The sequence below is a fragment of the Aethina tumida genome, chromosome 5 (genome assembly GCF_024364675.1).
Source record: "Aethina tumida isolate Nest 87 chromosome 5, icAetTumi1.1, whole genome shotgun sequence".
NCBI classification, from domain to species: Eukaryota; Metazoa; Arthropoda; class Insecta; order Coleoptera; family Nitidulidae; genus Aethina; species Aethina tumida.
Genome location: NC_065439.1, coordinates 15,096,090 through 15,112,895, shown reverse-complemented (window position 1 = coordinate 15,112,895; position 16,806 = coordinate 15,096,090). Strand labels below are relative to the sequence as shown.

Below are 16,806 nucleotides of genomic sequence, written 5' to 3'. Positions count from 1 at the left end.
GCACACAACGCGCTCAACCTTGGCAAACGGCACGCCGATTTTTATTCGAATTCGGATCGTCCGTTTATCGACTGCATTTTCATACACATTTGCCTTTTTGTCTCACACCCGTACGCCACCTGAATATTAAAACATTATTAATTAATTCTGCACGGGGTTAACGGCTTATCTATTGCACTTACAGTAGTCCGTTCGATTACTAGGACTAAGTTTTTCGGGTATAAAATTGCTCTTGAGAATAAATAATTCAGTTGTGGCGGTAACAGACCAACAACCTTTTTATTTAGGCAAATTACAAGCCATAAAAACCATAATGAATTAAATAAAAGCTAATGGTATTATTTATTCAACAGTTTGGGACGATTGAAATCAATACAAATTACTAATTGTTAGTAGTAAGTTATTTAAAACCTGAAATTTTAAAAACTGTATAAATTGTGGTGTAGTTCTTTCGCGTGTTCCACATTTGTATTTAGAAAACTGGGTGAAAATATCTAGGGCGTTCCAACCTAAATTGGAGCACTTGAAAATTTGTTGTATATTTTTTTCTCTTTGTATCTTGTAATGTCGTAGAAATTTATAAAAACTATTGTCGAATAATAATAATAAAATTAGTTATTTTAATTCTTCCTTCAATTATTTAATATGGCATCAAAATAAATAGACCATATTACATATTACTATACACACAAGTTTGGAAACCTTAAAATTGAATTTTATTTTATTCGAATAATTGATAAACAATGAATGATTGATAAAATTCGATTCAATTCGATATCCTGTATAAGGATATCTAGAAATTTTATTCACTTTTATTAAGACATTATAGATAGAAGTTTATACAAAATTAAACTTTATTTTTATATAAGTTTGAAAACCTTAAATAATTTAAAAAATGTAATAAAACAAAAACAAATAGAAGACTGACTGCTGCACACCATGTTGTTCATGGAGCCAACCAATTTTCTGGTAAATTTTGGAGGTATTTTTTGCCATTCCATTTGAAACCTTTTCAGTAGCTCTATCTTATTTTTTATTGTGTGCTGTATTATTCTATTTCTAAATCATTCCAAATATGTTCTATAAGGTTTGGATCCAGTGATTGTGAAGACCATAACAAAACTTGTACTTTTTTTGTTCAAACTAGTCTTTTATACACTATTGACCTGTTGAAACAATCATCTTAGTGACAAATTATCCTCCACGAAAGGTTTCATGTGGTCTTTTAATATGTTTTTATAAATAAATGGATCTATTTTTTCGATAATATGAACCAACTGGCCAAAGCCATTATAGCCCTATATCATAACATAGCCCCTTCCGTCTATAAGTGTCGGTAACAGGTATTTTTTATGGAACCATTAGTCTAGTAATGCCATCCCATTTCCAAATAAAGTTAACATAATTTCATCATTAAATAACACCAATCCTCACTTTTTGTTAGACCACGAAATATGCTCTCTTGCAAAACTAAGCCTTTTCTTTCTATTTTTATTTGATATAAGGGTTTTTTGCGGGTTTTCTTTCAAACAGTCCCATTTCCGTTGTCTTTTTTTGCACAGTTTTCTTGATAAATATCACTGGCTATTAACCTGGGATACACTATTTATGCCCCTTTCAATAATTGTATCCTTATTGCGAGATCTTTCTGCTCTGGAACGATCAGCAACACATCCACAAGTGTCAGATTTATTCTCAATTTTGGATATGGTCCTTTTAGTATGTGCGGAATATCAGAAATTCGATTGTAGTGCATATCCTCATTTCTAAAGTCTACAATTTATTTTCGTAAGGGCATTTGGTTTTGTTTTCGCTTTGTCATTATTAAAACTAATATTTTTAATTCGCTCTCTATAGTGAGGAGCTAAACAATATTAGTAGATTTTAAGGGGTTTCCGAATTTATGTCTTGGTAAAAAACTGAGTCTTTGTCTATTTCTATTTCTATAATATGGAAATAAACTACAGAATACACTGTGTTTTATTATTATTATTTTTTATTTTAATATTCAGAGCGTTTATTTAAATATTATTTCTTATAATTATTGTTTTTTACTGTTTTTAACAATTATCTCCTAGGGTTTCCAAACTTTTGTCCAGGAGGACAGGATTTCATTTCTTTGGGTGAATTTTGGTGGATTATTTTATTTATTAGCCCTCATCTACTTATTTTAATTATATAATATTGGGTCATAAGGTGTAAAAAAAAATTTAATTAAGCGTTACCCAAATTTAGAAAAATAAGTTGACATTAAGAGTTTACAGCTCAAAATGAAATAAATCGCAATAAATCTTAAATGTTCGATTAGCTTATACGTAAATATATACATTTTTATATAAGGCAGACTTTTTTATGCATACATTATAAATAATAGTACATTATAAATAATAAGAACATTTTAAAAATATATAATATTTATAACAAAAATTTTTTTTTTAAATATTCTTAGACTTTTCTTGTGTGTATTTGTTTTTACAATTTATTTCATTTACTGTAGTGGCCATTATTATAGTAAATTTTTAAAATATTAAATATTTTAGCTAACTTCTTTGTTTGCTGTGAATTGTTAAAATATTATTAATTCCATATTATAAAAATTACTATATTCTTATTTTATAAGGGGGTTTCAATGATTAAATTTGCCTTATTTAATTTAATATTAACACTTTGGATAATATCCTTTTTGTTTAATAATTTTAGCCCACTTGACCATTTTCCAAATATTGGATTTACCAGTTGCATACAAGAATGACACAAAAAACAATAAACGTTGTAGGTTTGGCATCCATCCATTCAAAGTAGTACAACTGTTATTTTTAGTATATTTTAATAAATTACCACAATTATTAAAATTTTGTAAATGTAGGCAACCCGTATCTCGTAACATAAATTTATATTGCGACTGGCCAGATAATTTTTGGTACATAATATTATTAAAAAGAGAAATAAACAGAAAAAATGACAGAAACCAATCATACAAATTAGAAAACACAGTAAATGAAACAGAGATTTTTGTCTTTTACAGTTTTGAAATTAATGACAACGTCACAACATGGAAATTCAAGGTCAGCTGTTTAGGTATCCAACTTCATTACACCAAAGTGCAGTATTACCAAGTGCAGAATTGCCATTGTTATTGTAACTTCCATTTAAAAATTGAAAATTCAAAATATAAACAAATTTAAATTAGAAAAGTAACGCCCACTTGGTGTTGCAAGGCCCGCCAACCGCACGAAAGTGACATCATCTGCCAGAAATTTGACGTTCGTGTAAACATGGCCGACATCTAGCCAAGTCAGCGATTCTGCGACCGATTTGAATTTTGAATGGTACAAGATCAGTTCCCCAACATCCGTACGTTGAACAACAACAAACCGACAAAATGGACAATCTACTGGGCATGTGGAAGGTGCGCGAGCTCGCCGACAAAATGTAAGTGGCCCCAACGCCAGATGTTTGTTTTATCCGTTCATGTTTTCGTTCCGATAAATCATGTTTCGATCATTTTTAAGCACCAACGTGGTCATGAACTACACCGAAGTGGAGGCGAAAGTTAGGGAGGCCACAAATGACGAGGCATGGGGACCAACCGGGCAGATCATGCAAGAACTGGCCCATTCCACCTTCACCTATGAACACTTCCCCGAGGTGATGTCCATGCTGTGGAAGCGCATGTTACAAGACAATAAGCAACACTGGAGGCGAACATATAAGGTAGAATTGTGTTTTTATTTTGTTACACCATTGTTAGTTTGTTGTTTTTTTGTTGCAGTCTTTGTTAGTGTTAAATTATCTTATTAAAAACGGGTCGGAAAGGGTGGTGACTTCAGCTAGGGAACACATATACGACCTAAGATCATTGGAAAATTATTCTTTTGTTGATGACACAGGGAAAGATCAGGGTGTAAATATTAGGCACAAAGTTAAAGAATTAATTGATTTCATACAAGACGACGATCGATTAAGGGAAGAACGGAAAAAGGCCAAGAAAAATAAGGACAAATATATAGGGATGAGTTCTGACATGATGGGCATGAGATCAGGTATGTTTATTTTGGGATATTTTTGTAATTGTTTTTGTTATCTAATCTTAGTCTTATCTAATTGTTATTTAATGCATTATAGAAATGTTTGTGCAATGTACTTAAATTTTACTTTTACTTCACTTTCTAATTCAATTTAACATTTTTATTGTAATGTTATTATTAATGCATACATATTTAATTCTAAATAATTCATGGTTGTTCCAGGTGGTGGCGGAGGCGGCTACGGTGGCTGGGACGACAAACCGCCCTCCCGTGAACGTGGCGATTACGCCGACCACGAATGGGACGACACGAACAACGTGAACCAGTACAGGGACCGTTCGTTCGACGAGGACTATGAACGTGACGACAGGGACGACCCGTCCTCCACCGGCGACGACATAGATCTCCCGTCGTCGCTGCGCGTGTCCAACGGTCGCACATCGGCTGATTCTGTGCAGCCTAAAAGTCGTGTGAACATCAGCCTGAACACATCGATCGCGGCCGCCGGTAGCCCCACCAAACGGCCAGCGCGACAAATCAAAAAGGTCGATTTGGGGGCGGCCGCCTCGTTCGGCCGTGACGCCACTCAGAGTCCCGTACAAAGGACGACGTCTAGCGGAGCAGGGGATTTACTAAACGACGACTTCGACCCCAGAGCGGGAGAGTTGATAACTACCACAGAAAAGACACCCGAATTTGGGGACTTCGAAAACGCATTTGGTTAGTACCTGTTTTGTGCCTTTGTATTCATTTACTCATAAATACTGTTTATTAGGAAACGCACCTACTGGCGGGGAAGTACCGAAGTCGGGAGAGGATGACTTTGCTGATTTCAGCGCAGCTTTCGCCGGCCAATCAGCCCCGGCTCCAGTTTCCCAGCCACCGGCGGCGACGGCAGCTGATAACCTGTTATTGGGCGGAGACTCACTCCTAGGCGGCGGATTGTTGGGACCCACTCCGGTTTCGCCTCCCAAACCGTCAGGCGGCGATTTGTTGGGCGACTTCGCCGGTCTCGCCCTACAAACGCTGCAACCCAACTTCGGGGCGACGCTCAACAACAACCAGGGACTGTTGGGCAGTCCGACGAACGATCTCCTCGATGGTCTCACTGGTAAGTTTCGTTTTCATGTTATTTTACCGTGCCGATAAGCTGTGCCAGTCGCGTCGCGTCTTTCCCCCACAAATTGTTTCACGGGAAACTCATTAGAGATTTCCCGTTTCAGATCCGAGTGCCGGGACACGTAACCCAGCAAAAGTGCGCAAGAAAACCAACGAATGTCGACTGGAAGACAAACTAATGACGGCCATCCAATACTTGGGCTCCGTCGACAAACCGACGTCTCAATCTCACATCGATGCTATCTTGACGCACGTGCAGGGGGTTGTGGACGCGCTGCCCGGGCCGTTTTGTTCGCAAAAAGTAACGGGACTGGACGAGGTCGATTGCGGCAAGGCTCGTACGCAATACGCGTTGTTCTTAGAAAGTTTGATCGGGAAGTTTGACCACAGTTTTCCGTTTTGTGACGGTAGAATTTACCACCCGATTCAACAATTGTTTGCGGTAGAAGATCCGCACTTGTTTTATGCGGTTGTGGATGTCGTAGCCAAGAAAATGACCATGAATAATGTTTTAGTCGAGTTACTGGAGATGGGCTTTAGGGGTGAAGGATTGTTTTCGACGTTCGTTTACTTCAGTCTCGTTCCAGACTATGGGAATTTTTTTGAGGTCAACGAAATAATTGACAATCTGGAACACCTTGTCAGGATTTTGCTTTCATTGCCCAACAGGGTTGCAAATATATTGCGGGGAAACGTCCCACAGTTTTTTCAAGTCAAGAATTTTACCAATTTTATGACCTTGAACCTGTTGAAGCTTGTTGAATGTTTGTGTTGCTTAATTAATCTGGATAAAGATGCCAAAATTAACTACAACATGATTGCATACATACTGGGCCGAATTGCTGTAGATTTTAATGAAAGGCTTACTTCTGAAAGTTTAAAAACCTTCATTTCCGTCTTGTCTATAATCACCAACAAAAACGGAGTAAAAACCAAGACGTACAGAAAAATAACAAGCGAAATTTTAGACAAATTAGACAGACCATCAATCGAAATAATGGCAAAAATGATCCTGCTACAAACCGACCCCAAAACCTACTCAATAAAGTACATCCTCAGTGCTGATTTGATCAAAAACGAAAACTGGAAATTCGTTTTATGTAAAAAGATACCGCTCCTCAGTCATTTCAACGAAGCCTACGACAATCTGATATACAATCTGGTAATTTACTTAAGCACTTCCTCCCATCACAATCTGAAAGAACTGCTGGTTAATTTACTAAACGTGTGGTCGGATAAGTCGTCGGTGACTCACACGAGCGTCGAACGTCACATGTTTATATCGAAAACGATTATGTGCATTCTAAATTCCTTGAATAACATCGACTTGAGCGTACCCGAAAGGAAACACGTACATGAGCTCGTAAACGCGGGAATGTCCGTTCTGTTGCAGTCGAACGTTTCCGCCATTAGATTTACCGGCATGAAAACCGGGGAGAAACTGGTTAATTACATCAACTCTGAGATGCAGGATAAAGAGGACATTAAACTGGAGTTTGAGTACGATGACGCGTCCGAAGATGTAAAAATTATGTTGAAAATACTGGACGACTTTAGTTCGTGTGACATGTCTCCAATGTTCAAGGATAAAAATTGTAACGATGAAGATCTGGACGTTTATTTGGATAAACTGAAGCTAGTAGAAACCAAAGAAGTAACCTACGTGCCGCCCGAGAGGACATTCAGAGTAAAAACCTCGGAGCCGAGCAACGAATTCGTTTCCGAAAGCGTTACCAAAGTCTCCAACATTAAAATAATCGACACCGATTTTCAGTTAGATTCGGACGACGATTTGGAGCCGTACGACGTTTCGAACGACGTCAAGACGTCAAAGAAGGAACCGCCGAAATATTTACGCGACTTACGGGACGGTTTGATCGAAACCAACGACCACGAAATTTTCGAGTTGAGCGTGGAGAATTGCGAGAAACTGGTGGCGCAACAGTTGCCTGATGATGATCCCAGCATAGGTTTGGAACTCCTGGAACTACTGATTGGACTTGAGCCGAAGTTTTACGTTGAAAATTTCGACTCGTTGGTTTATCAGAGTTGCGTGGCTATCACCTGCGTGTACCCCGCTGTCTACACGGAGTTTCTGTGCAAGAAAATCCACGCGGAAATCACAATTTATTCCATCGTCCATCGAATATTTATGTTGGACGTGCTGCGTGCGGCAGCCAGGACTTTGTCCAGCTTAAAACCGGAGCCCGTTGAGCCAAAACCTGTTAAGAAACGGCACGACGTTGAGACCGCAGAAGACATAATCAAAAAACGGCTGGAGTCGAAGACTCGACGGTTCGTTAAGCACAAGCATTTCCGATTGGAAAAGGTCAACAAGTTCGCTGAAGTGGCCGGCCACTTTTTCTTTCCCCTCCTGTACGGCTACAATCAAAACGCTCTGCTGCGACCCGGCGACAAAACCGACGACACCGACTATCTCCTTCTGATCCACTACGTCGAGACGTTGGCGGTACTGTTATTCGCCTCCCAGAACTGCATTCTGGTGCCTCGCATGGCCAAGGAAGTGTTGCAGTTCTGCTGGTTCCTCCGGTTCCATCGTGACGTTAGGGTGCGGATGGCTGTCATTAATTTGATCGGGGCGGCGATCATTAACGTGCCCCACGCCATTTTGGTCACTGATTTCTTGGACGAACTGCTCGAGATACGATTGTGGTTGTCGGATTTGCTTAGTCCGAACGTCGTTAGGGGTGAATCGAATTTGGAGTGCAGATCTTTGGCTGCCTCCACCATGATTTTGGTCGAGAGTTTTTTGAAACTTGACTTAGATTGTGAGGAGTGAAATCTTTATTCTGTTGTATTAAAGCTTTTGTTCATTTTATAAATATTATCTAATAAAAGTAACTGAGTAAGAGTTTATTGGTTTTAATTATTATTAATAAGATATTGAAAAAGTTTAAGTGTACCTCCCTTCTTTTATTCTAGTCCTTTTAACTATTATATCAGATACAAAACATTCAAGGGTTCATCTTTAAGAAACATAACTTAATATAGTTTATTGACACTAGGATCGAATGAATGGATCCCAGCACAAGTCCTAAATAGAATCGATTTTGAGCCAATGAAATATTTTCTGACTTTATTAGGTATCAGATTTTTATTTGAAAATTTTTTTATGTTACTTAAAGTCTTTTTTAATATATTTTAACCATGCTATTAATTTTTTCTCACATTCAACTTGCTAAAGCTACAAAATAGTTTGGAGAAGATACTGTTGAAGATGAACTATGTCGTACTCATCTATACCAAAACACTAATATTTCGTTCAAAATTTTTTGTAACATACTTGGAAATAGACTAATTATTAAACTATGATCAAATGAACAAGCTACAAGCAATTAATTTTTTCAAAAAGTTGGGTAAATGGTTCTTTATAAATTAAGTGAGGTTAAAAAACTAGAAATTAGGCAGTCGCCAATTTTCTCTATGTACAAATCGCCAGTCTTTTATTACTTGTATTGGTTCATACAACTAAAAATGAATTGATTACGACAATTCTCGCTGCTTTAGATAACAGATTCTACTAACAACTAAACATTTTACATATGGAGTACCTACCATGAGATAAAACGATAAAATTCATCAAACTCAAAGAAAACTTTAAACGTTTAAACAGGAATTTATTTTTGTTATTGTAAATTGTTTATGGAATAAACATAATAATAATAATAACTGTGAAGAGGAAGTTAAACCTGAAGTTGATCTCTTCACTTTCAACCTAACCTAACTTAACCTAACCAAAAAAGATTTGTGAATATTTTATTGAATAAAAGTTATTTTTATGAAAGTTACGTTATTTTAAAGTTATACATAAAAATGTAAGTTGCTTTTTCTGGTATTTAGTATACATATTAAAATATAAGTGGTATTACTTTAATTGGATGTTAATACTTATGTTTATTGTTTTTTCTGTTATTATTATTGTTTTTTATGCAACTGATCAATCTAATTTTATTCTTTAAAGACGTGCCTCCTTTTCAATTTTTTAAGCCTTATAAAACTACAAATGCATGTTGAACTTCCACATTTTGTACAAGAAAGTTTCATTTGTTTAGGCTCAGTATTAACGCCCACATCCGCTCAACTCCTGCAACCGATGTCTTCCGCCTCGAACAACAACGCTGCAAAACCGGCCAACAACGTGAACAACAACAGGAACACGCAGCTGGGCGCCACGTGGACGAACTCGGGCAACCTAAACATCGACCTGGACAACTTGTTGATTAGCAAGCCGAAAACGGGACCGTCGCCGAGCATGAACCAACTGGCCAGCAATCCGACGTCCCCGGTAAATCAGGGTAGACCGATCCAACCACCTGTCATGTCACCGGTTGGTTTCGGATACGGACAGCAACCGAATCAGCCAACATTTATGGCCAATTTCAAGTGATTTTGGAGGGTCTAAGTACCGCGCAATCTGAGATTATTTTTCTAGGTCATCCACTTTGAACTGTGTATAAAGACTGCCCCCTCCCCCCAACTTTAGCTAATAATTGTAAACGTGTAAATATAATAGGCGTCCAGGCTAAGACTAACTTCCTGGGGGTAGTTTTAGGGTACTCAAACGTTTTGTATAATGTTACACATTGTGAATAATTGAGTGCATCCTAAGATTCAAAGCAATATTCTAAATAGCGAAAATAAAAGTCGACGAGGCCAGGTCGGTTCGAAACTGCTTCACACAATATTTGCAGCTACTTTTAATTCCTTTATTTGTGCACAAGACTGATCCGTTCGTTGCGGAAAATGCTCCATTTAATCATTGTTCATTTTCACACCAAACTAACCCAGATTAGCATTTTCTTAAGCTGAAAGACGCATTTCCTGAGTTTCGCATGCGATCTAGTCTCGACGTTAAAAAATGGCTCTTTAATAACACTTGTAACGATTTGGCTATGATTCCTAAACGTATCAGTCATGTTCAAACCCAAAGATGTATAAAAAATTAACGGATAGGTCCTACCAAACCGATTGTTTTTAGTAGTTTGATTTGCACATGATTTAATTTGAAATAATGCTCATGGATTTGGGTGCTGGGCTAATGTTTTTTATTATTAAATTGTTTTTAGATTAATTATTTTTACATATATATATTATTTATAATGTAGCTTTTAGCGTGTACAGAGGGAGTATGGGTTATGTATTAAAAAATTTGTAAATTGTTTTAATTAATTTGCTTGTTAATACAATCGTCTCAAAAATGACATCATAGAGCAATATTTTATTGTTAATTTTTCCACAAAATAAACATTAAAATCATTATGTTTTTATTTATTCAATTTTTCTTTCCACACGAAATTGTTTAAATCTGACCTTATGAATTGGATTTAAACTTTTTCTCGTTATCGGTTTTATGTTGAGCGATCGATTTTAAAATTTTACAAACCGTTGTGCCTTAAGTATAATTGAACGTTTAACGTCAAGTGTAATTGTTGTAATTTGAATCGTACATTCCATCGCTCATTTTAAAAATTGTATTATTTTAGATGAAAAATAAAATGTTCTAATTTAAATCACTGTTTCATTTGATGCAGAAAATATTCAGGAACAGGTTAATAAAAATGCAAAACTAGATTTGAATAACATTTTAATATTCAAGATCTGTACAATACCTTAATAATATATAAAATTTTTCTCTTACATAAAAAATTGAAACACGTTGAATGCGGACAAAACCCTACACAAATTTTTTAATCTTAAAAGTTATTAATTCATTCTAACGTTTAAAAAAAAAGAAAAAGTTGGTAAGTCTACCAAATCACAATTATTCCTCCTTATTCTTCTTCTTTTTTTTCTTTTTCTTGGCAGGCTCCTGTTCCGCCCCATTTTCCTCAACCTCCGCCTCGATTATCTCATTTATCGACTCGGACGCCTTCTTCTTTTTCTTCTTCTTAGGCGGCTCTCCGTTAACCTCGACTTCCTCTTCCAGTGGAGGGTCAGATTGCCTCTTCTTTCTCTTTTTCGCCGGTTCTCCATTGGTGACGCCCACATCGTTGTCTGCGGTGTCGTTCAAAGCTTCCGCCTTCCGCTTCTTCTTTTTCTTTTTCTCAGATTTGACTTGGTTTTCCAGCTCTTCTATCGCTTCTTTCATTACTACCAAGTTCTTCTTGGGAACGTCACCGTTTTCGTAGAACTTCAACCTGTCTTCCACCTGTTGGCGAAGCTTCTCGCCGAATATATGCGACGGTTGCTCCGAGAAGCAATCTATCCTCGAGGCGATTGAGCACTTGTTGGCCAAGTAACGGGAGATCCTTCCCTTGTTCTTTGAACCAGCTCTGCCAATGAATGTTGAATGGAACAACAGTCCGTATTTGGGTGTATTTCCTCTAGTTTTCAAGGCTCTGAACAACGCCTTTTCCGCCCCCAAAATCTGAATGGTGGACGCCGGATATTTGGCCAAGTTCGTGAGGGAGCCAGCATGGGCGATTAGTCGGGCGCCGACTTGTTCACCGATCAAAGTCGCCAAATTGGGGGCAATGTCACCCATCTTAGTCCTCAAATACTCAGCTACTTGTTTTCTGTAATCGGCCAGGGCGATAACTCTGGTGGCGAACATTTCTATGTTCAACAAGTCAACAATGCTGATGTCCATGCCCATACTCGACCTGGAAGCATCTAGGATTGCCTGGGCTTTACCAGAATCCATTGTGATTTCTTCAAGGCCTTCTAGCGATTCGTCCGTGAGGTCTTTGCGGTTCTTGATGAATTTAGCGAGACGTGCGAATGTGTAGTTTTCAGGCGTGATTTTCACCAATTCTGGGAAATGGTACGAGTACCACTCTCTGAAAAAATAGAAACAACATTAAATCTAAACCAATTTTGCACTTAAAGTTATTAATTACCTGATTCTCATGGAGAATGTGTTAATATCTTTGTCAAGCTGATCTAACAAAGCAATAGCTTGAATGATCATGTTATCTACTCTGTGTACATTGAACTTAATCTTAGCACGTGAATATGAGTGTCCCAAACCCAACTGTGCGACTCCTGAGGACTTGGCCGTGAATCCTTTCACCAAATTATGGAAGTGATTCCTAATTCCCCTGATGACCTCGGGAACGGCTCCAATGTGGCTGCACGTAATGCCCAAAGACTCTGTGATGGCCGCAGCAAGTTTGGCATCGCTGACCCCCAAAGTAACTTTCTCTCTCTTGCTACCCTTGGGAATGTTGAGATCCAAAAAGTCCTGCAACACTTCGGTGACGATACCCTCGGAGATCGCGTTTATGTTTTCCAGGGCGGTGACGGCGTTCTTGAACGGCAGGAAGCCGACCAATTTCACGATGCTGTTGAAGCGTCCCAGGTCGTGCGCCGCGGACTCGAGTTGCGGCAAAAGCATGCCGATCTCCTCGAACTCCTCCACTTTGAAGACGCCATAGCCGGCGGCGTGCTCGAATAAAATGTACAACTTCGTCTGCAATCAAGGCAAAAGAAAAATGAGAACATGCTTGAAATGTTTGGTTATGTTTGTAAACAATCGATATTTGGATGTTTAACACTGATATTTAATTAAATAAGGGTACTTTCAAATGTTTTGGACAAGTTCGTGTGTACTCACCATATTTCAACGTTCATTTATTAAAAATTAAAGAATCAACACTCCATGAAAACCTCACACGTGTTTTACGTTCGGAGATGGGACAGAGGGCGCTTCTAAATCTAAAAGAAGTTCATTCATTGGTTATGATTATGATGACGTATTCCCGCGTTTTTTTCACGATTTAAATTTGTTGGAAATTTTAAAAATTGTTAATCAGTTACATAAATTTACAAATACAATTATTTATTCATACATTAATTCACATGTATAATTTAATAAAGATACTAAAATAAAATTCGAGAATATTATTATATATGCAACTACAAATATACTAGTGTGATAGGTGGGCTGCATAGCTAATTGTTGATATGTTTTGACATTTACGTTTAAAAATATACCATATTTACACAATTCTTTTGTAATGGCTGGTGTAGTACCAAAAAAATCTGCATCTGGTAGAAAACAATGGACTTTACATGGTAATTGTGCATTAAATTTGTTATAAAGGTCTAAAATAACGTTTGAGCAAATCTAATTAACGCCCTAATATCAATTTGCAAGCTGATTAGGCCAAATTTGAATAATTACATGCAAATTATATATTTTAGGCGGACCACGAAGTTCTCTAAAACGACTCAGAAATCAACTTGCCTCTGATGGTTGTCCTGAATCACAAGTGGTGCTTGCAAAACAATTACTTGATGAAGAATGTGGTAAGGTTAAATAAATATACTTGTGACTGAAAATTAACATAATAATTTTAGAATTTGAATCAGAAAGAAAAGAAAATGCGCGTTTGGGAGTTTACTGGCTAATTAAAGCCTCGGAACAAGGTAACACCGAAGCAACATCTTTATTAAAAACATGTTTGGAAACTGGCAAAGGAATAACAGAACACAACTACCTAGATGTAAAATCATGCATCACCATGACCCAGGATGAGAAGCTGGCCAGAAAAGCAGCCAGAGAAATGTTTGCAAGGTAATGGAACAAGTTTAATTTTATGATTCTAAATTTCACCTGTCTTATATTACAGCTTGTCAAATGGCGGCGAATATATAACATCAGAACAGCTACAGAAAAAAATTTTGGCGATAGAAAGAGGAGAATACAGTGCCAAAAATACTGAATCAAAACTGGTGACGGAAAACGGAGACGCCAATGGTGAACTAATGAATAACATTGAGGAAGTGAGCGATTCGGACGACGAAACCGATTGGTCACAAAGATCAGATTCCAGCAACGAAAAACTAACAGAAGATAGTTTGGTATCTGCGGCTGTCCATTACTCCCACGGTCTGTTACCTATTGTCAACAGGGTTCTTTGTTTGAGTGAGCCCAATTTGAATAGTCTGAATCACATCCCATTCATTCACTGGTCTGTGCTGCACCCCTGGTTGGCCCTCAAGATATTGTACTTCAGGTTGATCAGGTTCCTGGGCCAGAAAACGTTGCCAATATTTCAACCTTTAATGAGATCTGAAATACAGCTAATTATTCTCATGTTCGCCTACGTTTTTTTCAGTTCCGACAATATTTTGTACATAGTTCCGCTTTTGGTGTATTATATTTCGTTGATAGTCATGTTTTTTACCTCGTTCCAAATGTTGCAATCTCAAAGAGATTTCTCTGACTTCAGAATGTGGTCGGGGTTGTTTATATGTTACTCCGGTGGCTCGCTGAACCCGGAACAAGCTGAGTACCAGTACATCAGAAACAATTTAAAGCCGTATGGACATTTCTTTGTTAGTTGGCTTCTAAATTTGCTCGTGTATCCGATAATTTCGCAACAGTGGATTCCCCAATCCGAACTGACGATAATCGCGTTCTGTCTGACGTTCATCACTTTATTCGGATTCATGCCGAAGCGCCGTTCGAAGACTGTGTTCGACGGACTAGCACTCCTGAGCTTTGCCATAACAGTTCTAGCCAAGTATCCGTACGACACCGACCCGGTGGTCGCCCAAGGGTGGCGATTTCTCGAATTGGAAGTGCCCAACTTCCCCAGTTACGTGATCGGAAACGGAATCGAGTTCTGCATAAACTTTAAACTGGTCTTGTACATGTTTATTGTAGTCTTGTTTGTACGCATTGCCTCCAGGGACAACTGGAAGGGGATATACAAGTCGTTGATGCCGCACTGCGTGACCTTAAGTTGGTTGCAAGTGTGCATAATCAGTTCCCAGGGGGCCACCATGTTCGGATTCGTCAGGGGTATCCTGGCGTTAGCCGGTGTGGTTTTATTCCTACCTTTGGTGGGCCTCACCAGCGTGATCTTGCCTGTGATTGCCGTTACCAAATGTATTTTCACCACGAACATGATTTACAGCCTGTGTCTCTTTGCGATTCTCAGTTTTCTCAGTCTGGGGGTGTGTTACTTTCTCGCCAAAACCCGTTACAGAAGGTATACGGCAGTCATTCAAGTTTTGATGATGGTGGTGGCGTCCTTCTCGCTATTGAACGTGACCATACAAGATAGGAACTCGGAATACTCGGCCGAGGGTAAAGTTCCACGACTGTTGCCCTGGGAGGTTTACCAGAGGTTCTGTTACCAGCCGGTTTGGAGGGAGGAGAACGTGGCGATCCAGCAGATGAACTGCGCACAATTGGAACACTCGCACGTGCACTGGGACGGGCAGATCAGCGACATAAAAATTAAACAGATTCGAAACACGTACAAGTCTGTGATCGACAAGTTTCCCAGCTCGTTTTCGCAGTACCTCTATTGTCTCTACGGGGAGCAAGTTGTAAGTAATTGTCAGATCGATTCCATAAGGGAAGAGTGCAATATATTCTTCGACTCCATTAGTTCTTTAAACAAGTGTACTTTGGAAAAGTACAATGAATATACTTTTGAAGTCAGTGTTAGAATGCAGGCGGGAATTTGGGCTAAAAATCCCGAGGTTAAAGTCATATTAAGTCATTATTTTAAAAATTTCACTCTCAAACTTAAGCCAAACGATCACATTTGGTTTAAGGGTTCGTTGTTTAATAACGAAAATTTGGGTCCTGAGGGAATTTTAGGGGGCACTCAACCTTTTGTGAGATTACACGAAATCGGGTGTATTGATTGCCATAATAAAGACTTGACTGAACTCCATATAGATTCCGAAAATACTTTTGAATTACAAGATGTACTGAATGTGTTGTATACAAGCATAAAATTTGTATTAAATGTGTTATTAAACCCAATTATAGTTTTGAAATGATTATTTTGTATTGTTGATTAATTTATTAATAAAATATAATTTCATATATGTGAGTATTATTATAATTAAACATATATTAATCATTATTATATAACTAAAGTCACGATCAATAGTATCCTCACCTCAATGGAGCAATTTTGAAACCATTGTCTCTATTTACAAGTACAATTAAAGTGAAACTACAACTTTAGAACATGAGTTTATTTTAATTAATGGCAACTGTTAAAATAATATTAATTAATATTGTTTTGCACTGTATCCTAAAAACAAATACTTTCTTATTCTTTAAAATTTTACGTATGTTCTTGTACATAACTTGATGTGTCCTATATCTCTTCAGATTGTCTTTCTGACAAAAGGGCCTATGTCAGAAACATACTATAATTGAACCATCATCTTGTTTCACAGTGTGTATAACAAATGTTGTGTCCCATTAGGACGTTTAACATAATTAGAAGTGTCATTCTAAAATTAAATTTAGACTTACTAAGGTCTGCTACTAAACCATCTTACAATACTGGAGTTAATTTCAGTTATGTTTTCTACAGTTTAAGTTTTACTCGTCCAATATTTTGAGTGGCTTTAGCCTTTCTTATATCGAATTACGACACTATGACCCATTATTAAATACTATTAACAAAATTATGTAACATATAATGTTATGTTACATATACTGGCAATCCAACTCAAGTATTACAAATCATATTTTTATTATCTTTTAAAGTGATTATAATTATGGCAACTACTGTAAAACTGCGTTGTGGATTTAAGAAAATTTTGCCATTGATGCCAACGACCGAAATTCATTATTGCTAGTTTCCATCCTATTTTTAGATTGTTGAAGGCTACCATTTAGATTATTTTAATAAATTATTTATAAATAATTCAAGAA

General features: G+C 37.5%; 3 protein-coding genes across 3 annotated transcripts; 2 read left to right on the top strand and 1 right to left on the bottom strand.

Annotated features, from left to right (window-relative positions):
* The first annotated feature begins 3,100 nt into the window (after nt 1-3,100).
* On the top strand, nt 3,101-8,019 carry LOC109601934 (uncharacterized). Its single transcript, XM_020018241.2, has 6 exons — nt 3,101-3,432; nt 3,513-3,714; nt 3,773-4,043; nt 4,251-4,748; nt 4,804-5,139; nt 5,252-8,019. Exons 1-6 carry the CDS (start codon nt 3,383-3,385, stop codon nt 7,945-7,947), a joined length of 4,053 nt encoding a protein of 1,350 aa, XP_019873800.2. The 5' UTR covers nt 3,101-3,382; the 3' UTR covers nt 7,948-8,019.
* Nucleotides 8,020-10,735: 2,716 nt separating this feature from the next.
* LOC109601930 (nucleolar protein 56) lies at nt 10,736-12,833 on the bottom strand. The gene is made up of 3 exons (XM_020018236.2): nt 12,724-12,833; nt 12,008-12,579; nt 10,736-11,947 (listed from the first exon to the last, which is right to left on the bottom strand). Exons 1-3 carry the CDS (start codon nt 12,724-12,726, stop codon nt 10,930-10,932), a joined length of 1,593 nt encoding a protein of 530 aa, XP_019873795.2. The 5' UTR covers nt 12,727-12,833; the 3' UTR covers nt 10,736-10,929.
* A 267-nt stretch (nt 12,834-13,100) lies between these two features.
* On the top strand, nt 13,101-15,960 carry LOC109601931 (wolframin). The gene is made up of 4 exons (XM_020018237.2): nt 13,101-13,184; nt 13,314-13,418; nt 13,470-13,686; nt 13,742-15,960. Exons 1-4 carry the CDS (start codon nt 13,127-13,129, stop codon nt 15,912-15,914), a joined length of 2,553 nt encoding a protein of 850 aa, XP_019873796.1. The 5' UTR covers nt 13,101-13,126; the 3' UTR covers nt 15,915-15,960.
* Nucleotides 15,961-16,806: the final 846 nt, after the last annotated feature.